Below are 18213 nucleotides of genomic sequence, written 5' to 3' on the forward strand. Positions count from 1 at the left end.
CAGTATTCACTGTTTCGGAGTGATGCTGATGCTGGACTTGAGCATCTGTTTTACACTCACTGTTTTAATTTAAAGATGTTCAATAGATTTCATATGCTTGTTAGCAATGGGTGTGGCTGAAACATCAGAACTTTATAATTAAAAGGTAGAGATGTGATGTCTACATATTTTTGGCCATTAATTGCACTTTTTTCTCTTTCCGCTCTTTGTTTGTGCTGATTTCTAGGTCTAACAGGATTAACCACAGCTGAAAGATGTCCACCAGTACCGTAGCCAACACGAACAGCGGCTTTGTGGTTGTAACCTATGTAAACTCACCTCCAGTAGCACCTGCTGGCAGCAGTAACGTGGGAAATAAACACGTTTCACCAATACTCAAGTTTCTGAAAGGCCAGCCAAAAGCATTGGGGGTAAATTGTGGTATTTAAAATCTAATGCATGCAACAGAGAATTCATATACATTCCCTTCATGTTTATGTCATATGAAATGATGTATATTTTTTGTCTCTATTGCAGGTTGTCCAAATAATGATTGGGATAGTGACATTTCTGTTTGGGATCGTAATGGCTGTCGGGAACAAATATGTCTCCGTTCCTGTAATCAGTGGGATAGTTTACTGGGCGTCACTGATTGTAAGTACTGATCACTTTTCACAGTATGGGATATTTAATGAACTCTAGAATAAGTTTTTTTCTGAGCCACAATTCATTCCTAATAGTGTTTTCACTTATTCTTGTCAGTCTGGTGCAACATTTACAATGTAACATTTACAATGCATTTGAATTGCATCCTGACACACTTTGGAATGCAACAGCATGTAATATAAAAGCATTTGGATGTGTAATTATGTTCCTGGCCTTGGAGATTATTAAAGCATGCAGTACAGCAGGATTGAAGGATAGATCTTCTCCATCCATCGTAAATACAAATACATTCAGTACAGTACTAAACAGAAGTGTGAAAGACAGAAACAGATTATTTCTGCATGTCACATATTTTTAACACTGTTTCTGTTTCCTTTCCTTTCTCACAGTACATCATTGCTGGATCTCTGTCTGTTGCAGCAGAATCCAAACTTCATTCTTGTGTGGTATGTAAACATTATTTCAGTTTTTTTGGTCCAGTCACATGTTTTTCTTTGCCAAAATGAATGTTTTTTTTAGCTGAAAAAGGTCCATCACTGTGGCTGAGTTTCGAATTTAGCTTTAACACCTGTTTAGGGAAGGTAAGAGGACACAATTAGTGACGTTTAACTTCAGTATTTATTAATACAAAGAACAGATCAACTCAAGGAACAGAGCAGACACAGAAAAAGTATACCAATACTACAGGAAGACATATTTATGCTAATGGTTAACCCTTTGCTAATGCTACGCTAACCTATGTTCACAGTTAAATTCTTAAAGTGTACTGTAAAACCATGAAAATCAAGTTCACAGGTTAACTTTACAAAGTAAACTGTGAAGTTCATAGTAAAACTGTTCAAGTTTACAGTTTAAACGTCACAGTAAAACAGTAAACAAGGTTTACAGTCTTAATATGAACTTTTAAAATAAATGTTTTCATAGTAGAACTGTGAAACATTTCATGGTTCACATTAAACTGTCAAACAATTCAAAGTTTTAACATGAACATTAACAGAACATTTTTCCTGGGTAGGGCTAAACACAGAACAGGTTCCTAATCTAAACTAGTATAACAGACAAGAACAAAACCAAACACGCTAAGCCCAATGCTAATAGCTTAGCTAAGCGAAGCACATAAAATACAGACTAGAGCCAGGCCAGGAGCAACCACAGATTACAGATTAGCAAAGAACAACACAACCACAACAACCAACTAGACAAGACTGAACACAAAGGTTACATATACACAAGATAATCATGACACAATGAACGAATCAGCAGAGAGGGGGTGGAGGCAGAGGGGGTGTGTAACAAAAAACATGTCATCATAGAATGACTGAATGTGTGACATTAAACATGACTTAGCATTCAATCTATGCTTCATATATACAGTATATATATATATATATATATATATATATATATATATACAGTGTATCACAAAAGTGAGTACACCCCTCACATTTCTGCAAATATTTCATTATATCTTTTCATGGGACAACACTATAGACATGAAACTTGGATATAACTTAGAGTAGTCAGTGTACAGCTTGTATAGCAGTGTAGATTTACTGTCTTCTGAAAATAACTCAACACACAGCCATTAATGTCTAAATAGCTGGCAACATAAGTGAGTACACCCCACAGTAAACATGTCCAAATTGTGCCCAAATGTGTCGTTGTCCCTCCCTGGTGTCATGTGTCAAGGTCCCAGGTGTAAATGGGGAGCAGGGCTGTTAAATTTGGTGTTTTGGGTACAATTCTCTCATACTGGCCACTGGATATTCAACATGGCACCTCATGGCAAAGAACTCTCTGAGGATGTGAGAAATAGAATTGTTGCTCTCCACAAAGATGGCCTGGGCTATAAGAAGATTGCTAAAACCCTGAAACTGAGCTACAGCATGGTGGCCAAGGTCATACAGCGGTTTTCCAGGACAGGTTCCACTCGGAACAGGCTTCGCCAGGGTCAACCAAAGAAGTTGAGTCCACGTGTTCGGCGTCATATCCAGAGGTTGGCTTTAAAAAATAGACACATGAGTGCTGCCAGCATTGCTGCAGAGGTTGAAGACGTGGGAGGTCAGCCTGTCAGTGCTCAGACCATACGCCGCTCACTGCATCAACTCGGTCTGCATGGTCGTCATCCCAGAAGGAAGCTGACGCACAAGAAAGCCCGCAAACAGTTTGCTGAAGACAAGCAGTCCAAGAACATGGATTACTGGAATGCCCTGTGGACCAAGATAAACTTGTTTGGCTCAGATGGTGTCCAGCATGTGTGGCGGCGCCCTGGTGAGAAGTACCAAGACAACTGTATCTTGCCTACAGTCAAGCATGGTGGTGGTAGCATCATGGTCTTGGGCTGCATGAGTGCTGCAGGCACTGGGGAGCTGCAGTTCATTGAGGGAAACATGAATTCCAACATGTACTGTGACATTCTGAAACAGAGCATGATCCCCTCCCTTCGAAAACTGGGCCTCATGGCAGTTTTCCAACAGGATAACGACCCCAAACACAACCTCCAAGATGACAACTGCCTTGCTGAGGAAGCTGAAGGTAAAGGTGATGGACTAAACCCAATTGAGCACCTGTGGCGCATCCTCAAGTGGAAGGTGGAGGAGTTCAAGGTGTCTAACATCCACCAGCTCCGTGATGTCATCATGGAGGAGTGGAAGAGGATTCCAGTAGCAACCTGTGCAGCTCTGGTGAATTCCATGCCCAGGAGGGTTAAGGCAGTGCTGGATAATAATGGTGGTCACACAAAATATTGACACTTTGGGCACAATTTGGACATGTTCACTGTGGGGTGTACTCACTTATGTTGCAGCTATTTAGACATTAATGGCTGTGTGTTGAGTTATTTTCAGAAGACAGTAAATCTACACTGCTATACAAGTTGTACACTGACTACTCTAAGTTATATCCAAGTTTCATGTCTATAGTGTTGTCCCATGAAAACATATAATAAAATATTTGCAGAAATGTGAGGGGTGTACTCACTTTTGTGATACACTGTATATATATAATGTATGCATTTTCTTCCCTTTTTCTCCCCTTTTTAGTGTGTCAAATTGTGTCATGCTTCCTCTCCGCCAAATGCCAATCAATGCTTTGATTGAGGAGAACGACGCTAACCCTCACCCCCTCTGACACGTGGGCAGCATGCCGTATGCATCTTATCACCTACACTTTTGATGAGTGCAGTGCAGATCAGCACTGTGTATGGAGAAACACACCCTGATCAGCACACTTCTCATCTCTGTGTAGGCACCATCAATTAGCCAGCAGAGGTCGTAATTGCATTAGTTATAAGAGAGAGACCCTATCCGGCTTAAACCCACCCATATCTGAACAACAGGCCAATCGTTGTTCAAGCCGCCCCTCAGCTTAGAGGCAGAGCTGAAATTCGATACGATGTATTCGAGATCCCAGCTCTGGTTCCAGCATGTGTTTTTACTGCTGCACCACCTGAGTGGCCTTATTATTTCAGCTTAACTGAAAGAGAGAACTTCTATTATCATTCTATGATCTGTATGATGAAAATTATTAAAAAATCACCAGTCTGTTGACTGCAGAAACAACTTTAATTAATAAACAACAAACAGGGTTTTTAATGTGGTACCAGTGCTTAGCAGCTTGCTGTGTTTTCTGTCTCCTGTAGGTGAAAGGTTCGCTGGGTATGAATGTGGTCAGCGCTATAGTAGCAACACCGACCATCATTATTCTCTCTACTGACTGTCTCGTTCAACTACTGAATGAGTGCTGCAGCAGCGAAGATGTGGTAAGCTATAATTGTTTGAGTTATGAGTAGGACAGGAAATGTGCTTCATTTAGGACTTGTTTTTTAAAAATCACAGATTTCACAGATTTTTAAAGAAAAGTGCCACATTTCATAAATTGTGTTATAGAATAAATGGAAGCTACAATACAAAGCACAGCCTACCTTAATAGTTGAATGTAAACCTAGAACATCCAGCCATGATGCGAGGTTCCGACTCAAATACAAAAATTCTCATCCGTGTTTTGACACGCCCTCTCTGCGTCCACAGAATTGGTCGGGAGTTTCCAAACTCATTTACCCTTTGACATCTTGGACATTTTGACTAAGCGATTGCTAACTGAATTGCCGTAGGATTGCTAGGACACCTCATACTGCAAATTAACTAGTAAATGTGAGGTACTTAAATGCTACACGAATAAAAAATGTTAAATCATTAAACACAAATCTTACATTTACATTTTCGGGATTTGGCAGACGCTCTTATCCAGAGCGACTTACAGAAGTGCTTCCATAGTAAACATTTCATTTCTCAAGTTTAAGTAGACAACAGTCCAAGAACACAAATCTGCTAAAACCTGTAAGTGTTTTTTTTTTTTTTTTTTTTTTTTAAGAAATGGAAAAGTGTGTTAGTAAGTAAGTACAAGTCAGCTTAAGTGCTTAGTAAAAAGGTAGGTCTTTAATCTTCTTTAAAGATTGCAAGAGACTCAGATGTTCGGACAGACAGAGGAAGTTCATTCCACCATTTGGGTGCCAGTACAGAGAAGAGCCTTGATGCTTGTCTTCCTTTAGTCCTGGGTGGAGGATCAAGTCGAGCAAGACTAGTGGCTCGGAGGTTGCATGGTACAGAGCGAGGTTTGATTAGACCATGAAGGTAGCTTGGGGCTGGTCCATTTTTGGCTTTGTAGGCGAGCATCAGAGTTTTAAACTGAATGCGGAGAGAAATGGTCAAATATTCCTGATGTTGTAGAGGAGGAACCGGCACAATCTTGTCATGTTGGCTATGTGAGGAGAGAAGTAAGTAAGCTGGTTATCCAGGATGACACCAAGGCTTCTTACCTTACCAGATGGTCTGAACTGGGAGTCATCAAGAGAGATGACTAGGTCCTGGGTTGGAGGTTGATCTCCAGGAATGAGCAACAGCTCTGTCTTGCTGGGATTGAGTTTTAGATGATGAGTTGTCATCCATTGTGAGATATCTCGCAGACATGCTGAGATGCGAGCTGAGACTTGTGTGTCTGAAGGAGGAAATGACAGAATGAGCTGAATATTATCTGCATATGAGTGGTAGGAAAAACCATGGGAGTCTATGACCTCACCCAGAGAGCGGGTGTAAATAGAGAAAAGAAGTGCGCCAAGTACAGAGTCCTGAGCCATTTAGAATTTCACAGCAAATTACATATTACACAGAAAACGGCTCACTTCACGGTCTGTGACATAATTTTAACAGTCATGAATTAGGTTGGACCTTAGTAATAAGTTAATAAGTTAATGACTTTTTATGACGAATGCCCTTTCTGACACAACTCTCCCATTTTTATCTGGGTTTGGGACCAGCACTGAGAGTGCATTGACAAGTGCACCTTTTAATTGCTGGACCAGTCTTTACTTCAAGCCCACTGGACAGCTTTGAGGATGGGCACAGACATCTCCGGTCTGGACCATTTTGTCCAGCAAACCCATGAGGGCATGAAAAGCTGACATGCTGTACTTCTTCTCAATATATTGATTTAATATAAACTTATAAATCTTTCTTGATGATGAGTCAAAAATAAGCTCACCATTTGCTTCTGGAGATGTGCGAGCTTTTGAGTTAAAGCTTTCAGAAACTCAATCTTTGATTCTAATTAGTTTTTCTTTCTTTTTTTTTTTACTGCTACACCATTTATCAGATGGTGCTGGTTGGGACTGATGGAGTGCTGGCGGTTTTATCATTTGTTCAGTTCATCATCTCCATCTGTATCTCAGCGTTCGCCTGCAAAGCCACCTGCTGTATCGAACCAGAGGTGAGAATCTCAGCACCATCTGTATATCTTTGACTGAGAGTGTGTTAAAATACTTTAATATAACACTCTTATAACTCGAGGCGCTTGGGTGGTGCAGCGGTCTATTAGCTTGCCCACCAGTGCTTAGATCTGGGCTTGAATCTCAGCAGGTGCTAACAGCCTGAGGGATGTCTAAAGGAGCATGATTGGCTATGTCTGAGCGGAGGGATAATCCTGATAAGACCTGCGATGGATTGGGACCTGTCCAGGGTATTCCTGCCTTGGGCTCAGTGTTTCCAGTGGAACTGGACTTGCCATGACTCTGACGAGGGTAAATCAGTTGATGAAAATTAATTGACTTGTTAGACAGAATTTTATGCATTTCAGTATTTCTGTAGTTCAGAACATGATAGTTTATGATATATCAAAAACCTACAGTTTTTGAGCAGTTTTGAGTATACTTCATTTAATTTTAATGTTTTACAATCGCTTTATTCTGGTCAGGGCCATGGTGAGTCTGGTTTCCCTGGAATCAATGGGCACAATGCTCTAACACACTCCGTAAAGGACGCAAATCCATTGTCGGGCTTTGGTCACCCCGCCTGATGCAGCCAATAATTTCTGTATGTAGACACCTGACCGGGTGATCGCATCCCTGGGGATTTAAACCCTGCAACCCAGTGTTAGTGGGTTATTGTAATTTTCCACTGCGCCACCCAAGCACCCGGCAGTTTTAAAAATAAATAGTTTTACTAGTTTGAAAATAAATTTAATGTATTTTTATTTCACAGGTACAAGTTTTAACTATGCCCTCCACGGTGTATGGTAACCCACAGGTATGAGACACCTTTTTACCTTTAATATTGAAAACAATAAGCACTGAGCAGCATTAGGTCTAAACATGGATCTGTTTTTATGGCTGGTTTTATCTGGTCATGTTTTCTGTATAAAACACAACAAATGCTGAACAGTAACCAACAAATACAGCAATCAAACAGAACAAATGTTAAACAGTGGCTGAGAAAAAGCTCAACCATGAAAAACCTCTGTGGTACAACAAATGCTGGTCGGTCACAACACCAGAATACGTTCAAACCAGCCAAAAATCTGGTAGCAGAAACCAGCTCAAGTTAGCAACAAGTTAATATTATATTATTATAACAGTTATATTATTATTTTTATATTAATATTATTATATTATATATTATATTCTAGTGGACAGCTAGAGCCAAGCACGCTGTTCCATGCACTATGGAAGCCCCAAAGGGTCAAAACACACTCACTTTGCGTGGAAACTTCCATCAAACCATTGTCACAATACAAGCACTTTAAGAACTGGCTTTCCTTCATAACAAGAGTGACTTTCCATTTTATTTTGGTATTCAGGTTGGTACTGTAATGCTGTTAAGTAACTTATTTGTTTTTTTTTATATTCAAGTTAAGCTGCTACACCACTTTTGAGTGGAGATTTCTGTTCATTTTTAGTGTATCACTGCATTAAACAGAAGTATGTTCTTTGAATGTAAAGTTGAAAGTGAAACTGTAATTATCTCACTCATTTTGAGTGTTCTAGTTTTACTACTACAATGCTGCACTAAGTTTGTTTACTTTTATTTTGTAAAAATAAAAGAACATTAAGCAATAGCTTGGATGCAGGCATTTTTTTTCCTACAGCACTGCAGCGCTATTCAGTTGTTAAACATGTACATTGGATTAATTTGAATAACTGTAATGTACTTGAAGTGTGCACTGTGTGAACAGTATTATCTAGTTCTTATCTAGACAATATCTAGAAAATACAAGTATTGGTTTGAGACTCGGTATCGGATCAGGATCAAAATTAATGATCGGGATCGGGAACAAAAAAACGTGATCGGGACATCCCTAATTATCTATAAGCAAGACCACTTCACTGGTTCAGGTTCTATGTCTGTGATCTTTTGGGTACAGCTGTAAAGTTATTGTTTTATTTCCATTTTCTGGAACTTGGAAAATTGGACAGAGCAGCACCGTGGGTAGCACTGTTGCCTCACAGCAAGAAGGTCCCGGGTTTGATTCCCAGGTGGAGCTGTCTGGGTCCTTTCTGTGTGGAGTTTGCATGTTCTCCCTGTGTCAGCATGGGTTTCCTTATACAGTCCAAAGACGTGCAAGTAAGGTGAACTGGAGACACAAAATTGTCCATGACTGTTTGATATTAAACGTGAATTGAACTGATGAATCTTGTGGAACCAGTAACTACCGTTTCTGTCATGAATGTAACCAAAGTGTGTAAAACACAACGTTAAAATTAATTTTAATATTTTTATCTTATCTTTATTTTATTAGTGCTGCTGGTCTCACTGAGAGCTACCAAACAATCTATCTATCTATCCAATCCTAATTAAATACATTGGACCATGTTTTTAGCATTAACAGTCCAAAACATCTTTAAAACTCTGTACTAAGCTATTTTTACTATAACTATGTTTATTTCTCATATACCTGGTATTTACCTACTGTTACATCTGTTACAGGGAACCAGTGCAGTCCACAATACCACCATTAACAGTGAAACGTGGAAATATCCTCCAATGTACAATGAGACAACATTCCTTCCTAATGACCTGCCTAGCAGAGCCTAGCCCATGTGTCTGTCTCTTTGTCTGTCAGTCTGTCTTTCTATCTTTAAAAAATGTAATATACTGTATTTAATAAACAAAATGATCAGCCATGTGCCATTTTGGTTGCTCGATCAACCAAATAACAAGACTTAATTATTAATTACAGTGTTCATTCTAAAGCTGTTCAGTGTAGGACATTGGAGTTTCTTTAAACTAAAATTATCTTCATGTCTTTATAGATCTTGCTTTGTACACAGGGGCACAGTCATGCTGGAATAGAAAAGATACTTCCCTAAACTGTTGCTGCCAAGTTGGAGGCATATAATTTTTCTTATATAATTGATTTATTACACCTGTTAGCAATTATTGTAACTGAAAAAAATAAATACAATAATGAAAAGGGGTGTCCCAATCATTTTGTCTGTATAGTGTATATAATTAATTTCAAGGTCATTTTATAAAATCTTTAATACATTCAGTACAGTCAGTTATACAGTCTTATACAAAGGTTTGGACCCCAATAGTCAAATGTGATCTTCTGTTGATTCATTTTTCTATTTTTCACCCAGTCCAGTCGTGTCCAGTTGATGCCTTTGTCTCTTTTGTTGCTGCCACCACCCTCACCCCTAACTGAAGAGAGCAGTGATGTCACACGTCCCCTTAAACATGTATGCAGCTGGTTGGTTTTTTTTACCTGCCAGGGGCAGGGTCTCACAGAACGCAGTATCACATGCAAAGAGTCACGTACTGCCATCTCGACTGGATGGCAGAGGCTATAATCACAGCAGTAGCTAGGAACCCTGCTGCGATCATTGTCGCTCCCCATTACAGACACACAGCCAATCATTCATCTGTGCAGGAGCCAATAGACACCAGTACATGTAACTATCTAGGCTATGACAAGACAAGAGGGCGGACACACATGCAGAGATGTTTTCAAAGTTTAATAACAAAAGACAGGACAGAAGTACACAACACAAGTTTAAACAAGACAAGACTCTAACACATGACTAAATGCTTAATGCTAAGTTAACAATGCTAACGCTAATCTAAACACATGAAAACCATGAACCTAACTAAACCTAAACCCCAAAACTATAACAAGGCTTAGGCTAAGGCTAACAAACAGGCTAAACAGGCAGAATCAAATCCAAAAACAAAGGCAAATCCAAACCACCATGACAGAGTACAAGGCAAAATAGGCCATCCGACTGAATCCCAGCTCCCTTCTTAACTGCCCTCAGATGAAACCAATCATAAAGGGGTGTTGGCTCAGGACTGAGAGTGCTCCCGGAGAGAGGGGTGGCACTTAAGCACACTCCTGGAGGACTCATAGCGCTTTTCCACCAAAAGAACCATGGTTCTTGAACCGGTTCTGTTCAGGTTTCTTAGAACCTTGGTGTTCTGTAGAGAACCGACGCGTGTTGCCACCAGTGTTTGAGAACCAAGCCTGTGTCATCAACGGTGGGCGTTGCTTAACGAAAGTTAAGAGTAGTAATATCATGGCGGAGTGTGTAGATTACCTGCGAGCATTTGTGCTGTTGTTACAGATGTTCGTTTTTATGCAAAAAGCATCACTCAGCTATTGGTGATAGAAAATGTAGACGTGTTTGTCGCAGTTGTTGTTTTAGTTCATTGACGTGAGAAGTGTTTTGCACTTTGCTTTCACCGCGACTCTCGGCACAAATAACCGATTTGCTCAGCGCCACGACACGAACAAACATCTGTGTGAAATAACTATCAAATCCACTCTAAAATACAACACGTATATCTGTGTTTAGCTGGATTTACTTCATGTGTGGTGTTTATGCAGCTCAGGGTTCTAAATCTTCCTGGTAGAGTCGAAAAAGCTTCACGTAAAAAATAAAGCGTAACGTGGCTGAATGTACTAAAAGTACGACACAGAAACACTCAATTTCTCTCCGTTATTACTGGTTATAAGTGCTCTGTGCTGCACAAATTCATCGGTCGTTGTTTTAGTACAACAAGCCACGTTACGCTTTATTTTTCACGTTAAGCGTTTTTCGTTCTGTCCGGGTCACTTTTACCACGTCATATCACACAGTTCATCTTTTTAAAGGCGCTTTGAAAATATCAGCAGCAAACTGGCTCAAAATTTTATCAGGTGAACTTTAAAAGATAAAAATGCAGCATTAAGCTCCATACGAGACACCAGCACAGTGGTTTAGCAAAGCACCCAAACCTCTACACTGTGACACGCCCACCGATGATGTCACGATTCGCGCTGAAAAACCAAGTATTCGGTGGTGCCAGATTGGCCCGCTAGTTCGCTGTCTGGAACCTCTTTTTTTCCGGTGGAAACACGTGGAACCGGTTCAAAATCAAGTTCGCGAACCAGAACAGGAACCGGAACTGCGTCGGTGGAAAAGGGGTAACAGAGGCTGGAACCGTGACAGTACATACTGTATTTGACCAAAGGTGTCCAAAATTTAATAAAGTAAAGATACATGATACAACAGAACATGATTACAGAACTTTTAACATTTACAAAAATCTTCTTACAGGTGTATAAAAACTTTCAATTTCAAACTTATTTACTACATATAAAAGAATACATTTAAAGATCAGAAATGTTTAGTTGAGCACATGGTGTACTATGTAGGATATACAATGTCTGCTGATTGTGTCTGTAACTGAGCTTAAGTCTCGCTGTATTGAGGAGGTGTGCTCACTGTATCCTGCATGGTGTTCATGTATGCATTCTGAATCACATACACACCCTGGAAAACAAAAAATAAGCATGAATGAACTCAAAATAATTTATTATTCTGTATTTCAGTACGTACATTGGTGTGAAAAAGTAATTGCACCCTTTCCTACTCTCTGAATAGTGCTGTCACCTCACAGCAAGAAGAGCCTGGGTTTGATTCCCTGGTCAGGCCACCAGGCTCCTTTCTGTGTGGAGTTTGCATGTTCTCCATGTGTCCATGTGGGTTTATTACACGTGCTCGGGTTTTCCCCCACAAGTCCAAAAACATACAGTCAATCCAACTGGAGCCACTGGGGAGTTTCCTGCCTTTCACTCAATCAATCGGAGCCACTGCAACTCTGACCAGGATGTGGGTGGGGTGGGGTGGGGTGGGGGGCTTACGTTGGTGCTGGAGAGTATCCCAGCTTTTCAATGGGCGCAAGGCACACAGTAACACCCTGAAAGGGGCACCAGTCTATCGCAGGGTAGACACAGATACACACACACACACACACTCACATACACACACCCATTCACCTATAGGGCAATTCAGTGTCTCCAATTAACCTGACTGCATGTTTTTGGACTGTGGGAGGAAACTGGAGCTCCCAGAGAAAACCCACGTGAACCCAGGAACTACAGTGCTACCCACCGAGCCACTGTGCCGCCTCAGTGATAAAACATAAATTAATAAATGAATGATATTTCACAAAGGTGAACCTGAATCTTTTTTTTTTAAGGAACAAGCTCATCCAACACCTATATCACCCTTGTAAAACAGCAAATGCCCTTTGACAGCTTAGTCTCTCTGTTTGACAAATTTAATTGGTAAGCCGAATTAGCTGCTGTTTTTACACAGCCAGATCTCAGATCGCCAAATGGACTGGAAAACAGTGGTGAATCTACCCAGGAGTTGTTTAAAGAGGTTGCTTAAAACAAGAAATAACCTAGATCTTCATGAAAGATGCCATGAAAATCTAAAGAACTACATGTCTCCATGTGTTTCTGTGTCTCCAAACTCGTGGTCCGGGGTCCAAATACTTTTGGCTATATAGTGTATATGGTTCTGGGTCAGTTCTCGCTCCCTGTCACTGCCTGTATAGAGTTTCACATAAAAGAAACATGCTCATGGTGGATTGATTGATCTAAATTGTTCCTAGATGTGACTAAAAGTATGATTGGTCATGTGACCCTAAACCCTTTGTGAAACTCCAAACAAAAAAATCAATCAATTAATAAATAAAAGATAGGTAAAATTAGGAGTAGCAAATGTAAGCTGTGTCCAGTTTGCTCACCTCTTGATTGCTGGGGCTGTGGAAGGGAATGATGTGGGAGCAACACATCCCACTGTTGGGAAATTGGTGGCTTACATGCACCTAAAACACAGAAAAAAACAGATTTTTTCAATTTTGGTGTTTGCCTGCTATCTGATTATCATTGTTACTGAATCTTTGTTACATAAATGATTTAATATCTATAAACATGATACATTTTATAAAAAAGTACTGGGACACCACTTCTAATTATTGAATTTACTCTTCAGCTCTTTCTTCCATCTGTTCCAGCATGGCTGTACCCCTGTGCACAAAGCAAGCTCTAATAAACTCCGAATAAACGAATAAACTCCAGTGACCTGCTCAGAGCCCTGACCTCAGCCTCACTGAATGAACTGGAACATCAGGTCAGGCTTTCTTGACTAGCATACTGTAAGTCCACAGCCACAAATGCTCTTTTAGACTCAATAAGCACAAATTCCCACAAGAGGTCCCATCAGAAGAGTGGCTGTTATAGCTGAATAGAGTACATAGAGGTCACTCTATTTAAATAACATTTGTTTTTGAAATGGGATGTCCAACAAGCTCGTGGTCAGGGGTCCAAATAGTTTTGGCCATATAGTGTACATGGTTCTGGGGTCAGTTCTTGCTACCTAAACCCTTTGTGAATCTTAATGAAGAAAGAAACACATTTCACACATTTCATCCGTACACCTTCATATACAGGAGGACCAAGTCATTTTCCATGCCACATTTGAAGTCCAAAATACACTTTACACCCCCTTTTAGGGATGAATTATACATTAAGAAAGATTAATCACATGTCTGCATGTGTAGGTTGAATACCGTTGGTTCAGTGTGGTTGGCATCATAGCTGAATAATGCCATGCAGATGGAGATGATGAAGACAAGCAGAGAGAAAACCAGCAGCACGCCAGTGATCCCATTAATCACACTCTGTATAAAGACACAAAGAAAGCTGGTATTGGACATGAGCACATGGGCACAGGATTAAAAAAAAATTAACAAATGATCAATTTTGCATCTACGGTAAGAGATGCACAAACCTTTAACAGTTCACAGCTGTCAGAAAAGCAGTAAATATTAGGGCCATGAATCAGATCCAGAGAAAACAGAACGATGGTGATTCCTGCAGTTACAGCGCTGATGAGGTTTGTTCCCAGTGAAGCTTTCACCTGAGAGCAGATCAAAAGTCGACGTGTTGAATGCAGCAGATATCGGCAGCGTGGAGACCTGAGTGACCTTAGTGACTTTAATAATGGTGAACGTTTTGGTGTATGGTATGGACCAGCAGAGGGGAACGTGTCACAACACACCCCTCTGTGTCCCAGGCTGCATACCAGTCAACTGTTCATATCAACCTTTATCCACTGTGGAAAACACAGTGGTGTAACTACAAGCTCGTGGGCCCCCTTAACAAATTTCATATATATATATATATATATATAAACCGGGTGCTGCATTCTGATTGGCTGAGCTGAATGTCACTCACATATTTTAATATAATAATAACAACCTGGTGAGTGCAGCCAATGGGGGTGGGGGGGGGGGGTGGGTGCACCCCTGGTAGTTACACCCCTGGGAAAGCATATACAATGGGCACACAAGCCTCTAAACAATAGATAAAAAGCCATTGAAAAAGGTCAGCTGATTGTATTAATTTTTTAATTTCAAAAAATTCATGTGGGCGCCCAGACATACTTCATTTACCCAGGAAAGAGATACTCCTGGATGGATCACAGCAAGAAGGTCCTGGGTTCGATCCCCAGGTGGGGCGGTCCGGGTCCTTTCTGTGTGGAGTTTTCATGTTCTTCCCATGTCCGCGTGGGTTTCCTCCGGGTGCTCCGGTTTCCTCCCACAGTCTAAAAACATGCAAGTGAGGTGAATTGGAGACACTGTCCATGACTGTGTTTGATATAACCTTGTGAACTGATGAATCTTGTGTAATGAGTAACTACCGTTCCTGTCATGAATGTAACCAAAGTGTAAAACATGACGTTAAAATCCTAATAAACAAAGAAACATTATAGGTTTCGCCAAATTAACAATAACGCCCATGATTTTGGAATGTAATGACCAGCAGGGTTATACTGTATCCTTCTTACTGCATATAAAAAATAATAAACACAAAATTACTCACCATACAGGGATTAAACTTGTTCACCGAAGCAACAGACAGAGACCCGGCACTGATGAACTGAATATTAAATGAAGATACAAATTGCAGATTTAATTATACACAGATAATTTGTTTATAATATTTTTTAAGGCTGGACAGAGCTGGACAGAGCTTACTATTATCGACCCCCAGTAGACGACCATGCTGTAAACGGACAAGGTGCTGCGGTTTACCGTGAGGACTATGCCAAACAGAAGTGTCATCACACCGACTGTAATCTGCACAGCCTGTGAAAAACAACGTCACAAAATAATGTCATTTTATTATTATAACCCTCCATACCAGGTTTGTTTACTGTCTGTATCATACACTCATCACTTCACATTTATTGTCTATTTTATGAGCTACACCTACCATACAGATGAACTTTGTGTTTATATAATTATGAACTGTAGTCCATCTGTTGTTCTGTAGACTTTGTACCCTCTCCTTTATCACATCCCACTGACTAGACATTATTTGGGTTGTGGATCATTCTCAGCACTGCACTGACATAACATAGTAATAACACGGTAGTGTGTGTTGCTCTGATATGAGTGTAGCAAATACAGCAGTGTTGTTGAGATTTTTAAATCCTGTTAAAACTCATCAGCCTCTTTATTAGGAACACAAACCCTGTTAGTGAGACGAAGAAGATTCGGCCATTTCTCTCCATGGAAGCCACTCAGATTCTTGTGGAGTCACTCATGGTTGGACTACTGCAACTCCCTCCTGGCAGGTGCTCCGATGTCCACTACTAAACCCTTGCAGCTCATTCAAAATGCAGCTGCTTGCCTGGTTTTTAACCAACCTAAACACTGCCACATCACCCCACTGCTGCATTCTCTTCACTGGCTTCCTGTAGCTGCACGCATTCAGTTTAAAACACTGATGCTCGCCTATAAAGGCAAAAATGGACCAGCACCAAGTTACCTTCAAGGTCTAATCAAACCCCGCTCTGTATCACGCAACCTCCGAGCCACTAGTCTTGCCCGACTTGATCCTCCACCCAGGACTCTAGGAAGACGAGCATCAAGGCTCTTCTCTGTACTTACACCCAAGTCGTGGAACGAACTTACTTACTAACACTCTTATTTATTTCTTAAAGAAAAAAACCCCCACTAACTTTGGTTCTAACAGGGTTTTAGCAGATTTGTGTTGTTGGACTGTTGTTTACCTATATTAGAGTAAGGGAATGTTTACTATGGAAGCACTTCTGTAAGTCGCTCTGGATAAGAGCGTCTGCTAAATGCCGAAAATGTACATGTAAATATATATTGCTGGCTATATGTGGACAGTTATGTTCAGTTAAGTTCACACTACACGACTTTCAAATTGTTCAGATTGCTGTACAGTTTATTCTACACAACTTGATCTCTTGTAATCAAGAGTCTTTTAAGTTGTTGTGGTTTTCACACTACAGGATTGATCAGTGATAGGGGGGTCACACACACCATCTATCATCAGGAGGAATCACAGACGAGTCTGTCTGGTCTCCCAAACTACGGTCTGTCACAAAAACACAGGCAAGAAGTGACAATGGTATGGTATAATGATGCCATTATACTGAACAAGAACGTCAGCAAGAAGTGAGAGATCTAAGTTGTTTGTGCGCTGATATGAAGCAAAAAAGCAAAGAGAAAAAATAATAGAATCTGGGTGAAGGAGTGGATTGGGCTACGCCGCCAGCATGGGTTGTCTGTTTTGCAGAAGGAGTTGGAGGTAAATAAATATTTTTGCAATGCAGAATTGATATTATGGCTTTGTGTGGTGATTAGGTCACAAATACTGTAAAGCTTGTGTTTGTGCTGATGTATTATGATAGAAACTATATTATGTTCTTGCCCCACACATACTTTTTATAGTTCTTCTTTGCGTTCAGGGTATCAGGTTTATTTTTCAACTGCTTAGAGGAGCCCATGGGTGTAGAGTGTTAGTAAGTTTAAAAGAACTTGGAAGAAAATTGAATTATTGTATTTGTAATTATATGAATTAGAATTATTATCAAATCTGCTGACTGGTGTGTCCTAATAAGTGAATAAAGAAAGAAAAAACTAGTAAAGACTGTTAACGGGAGTTTGAGTCCCAGGATGGGCTCACAGATATGAAAGGTGTGTGACATTATGTTGGCCTAGTCACTGAAGGGACAGTGCACCCCTAGTGCTGGTCCCAAGCCTGGATAAATAGGACGGTTGTGTTGTAAGAAGGGCATTCAGTGTGAAATTTGTGCCAAATCAAATATGAAGATGAATGATCCAATGTGGCGATGCCTAATGGGAGCATCTTCATGTATTTGGCATTAAACAGTATCAATGTAAATCATTTTTACATAGCTATAAAAGACCTTCTATAAAGAATATAGATGTCAATATATAAAATATCTTACGCCCAGTGCTTTCGGATGCCGTTTTATGAATATCTCCCTTGCTGAAGTTCCAGCATCTTCCACCACTCCTGTTTGCTGTCCATTAGAAATGTGAGTTTGGATCTGAGCTGCGTTTAGCGCCGGAGCTCCTTGTGCTGGAATCACTTGAGTCAGGATGGTGAAGCCATCGCTTAAGTTATTGTTTGACACAAACATGGTGGACATCCTTCAAAGAAAAATAGTATCAGTACATAGCAAAATAATAGAAACGAGTAGATGAAGAGAACTACAACCTCAAATCAGAAAAAGTTGGGACAGTATGGAAAATGCTTATAAAATAAAAATGCAGTGTTCCTTACTTTACTTTTAGGGCTAGTAATGAGGCAAAAAACATAAATATTAATGTGATTCCAAACAGGTGATTGTAATCATGGTTTGGTACAAAAGCAGCATCCATGAAAGGCTAAATCTTTGATAAGCAAAGATGGCCAGAGGTTCTCCAGTTTTTCAACAGATGAATGAAATGTGTAAAAACAATGTACCTCAATAAAAGATTGGAAGGAATTTGCATATTTCTTCCTCTACAGTGAATAATATCATTATACGATACAAGGAATCAGGAGAAATTTCAGTGCAGAAAAGTACATCGAGATCAGGGGTGTAACTACCGGAGGGGCAGGGGGGGCAGGTGCACTGGG

The 18213-nt window shown here is 40.3% G+C and overlaps 2 protein-coding genes across 2 annotated transcripts; one reads left to right on the plus strand and one right to left on the minus strand.

The window, feature by feature from the left end:
• Positions 1–254: 254 nt before the first annotated feature.
• Positions 255–6441, plus strand: LOC134316714 (membrane-spanning 4-domains subfamily A member 4A-like). The gene is made up of 5 exons (XM_062997144.1): positions 255–410; positions 517–633; positions 1035–1091; positions 4286–4418; positions 6254–6441. The coding sequence occupies exons 1-5, from the start codon at positions 255–257 to the stop codon at positions 6439–6441; spliced, it is 651 nt and encodes a 216-aa protein (XP_062853214.1).
• A 4992-nt stretch (positions 6442–11433) lies between these two features.
• Positions 11434–17740, minus strand: LOC134316715 (membrane-spanning 4-domains subfamily A member 4A-like). Its single transcript, XM_062997145.1, has 7 exons — positions 17537–17740; positions 15288–15398; positions 15133–15189; positions 14039–14167; positions 13818–13928; positions 12993–13073; positions 11434–11728 (listed from the first exon to the last, which is right to left on the minus strand). Exons 1-7 carry the CDS (start codon positions 17738–17740, stop codon positions 11648–11650), a joined length of 774 nt encoding a protein of 257 aa, XP_062853215.1. The 3' UTR covers positions 11434–11647.
• Positions 17741–18213: the final 473 nt, after the last annotated feature.

Source organism: Trichomycterus rosablanca, chromosome 6 (genome assembly GCF_030014385.1).
Source record: "Trichomycterus rosablanca isolate fTriRos1 chromosome 6, fTriRos1.hap1, whole genome shotgun sequence".
Taxonomy (NCBI): Eukaryota; Metazoa; Chordata; class Actinopteri; order Siluriformes; family Trichomycteridae; genus Trichomycterus; species Trichomycterus rosablanca.

Excerpts from the sequence above, each read along its gene's own strand:
- LOC134316714 (XM_062997144.1), top strand. The coding sequence starts at position 255 with ATGTCCACCAGTACCGTAGCCAACACGAACAGCGGCTTTGTGGTTGTA. Across the intron at positions 411-516 it reads GCCAGCCAAAAGCATTGGGG|GTTGTCCAAATAATGATTGG; the intron begins GTAAATTGTGGT and ends TCTCTATTGCAG. Across the intron at positions 1,092-4,285 it reads CCAAACTTCATTCTTGTGTG|GTGAAAGGTTCGCTGGGTAT; the intron begins GTATGTAAACAT and ends TGTCTCCTGTAG.
- LOC134316715 (XM_062997145.1), bottom strand. The coding sequence starts at position 17,740 with ATGTCCACCATGTTTGTGTCAAACAATAACTTAAGCGATGGCTTCACC. Across the intron at positions 15,190-15,287 it reads TCTACTGGGGGTCGATAATA|TTCATCAGTGCCGGGTCTCT; the intron begins GTAAGCTCTGTC and ends TTTAATATTCAG. Across the intron at positions 13,929-14,038 it reads ACAGCTGTGAACTGTTAAAG|AGTGTGATTAATGGGATCAC; the intron begins GTTTGTGCATCT and ends GTCTTTATACAG.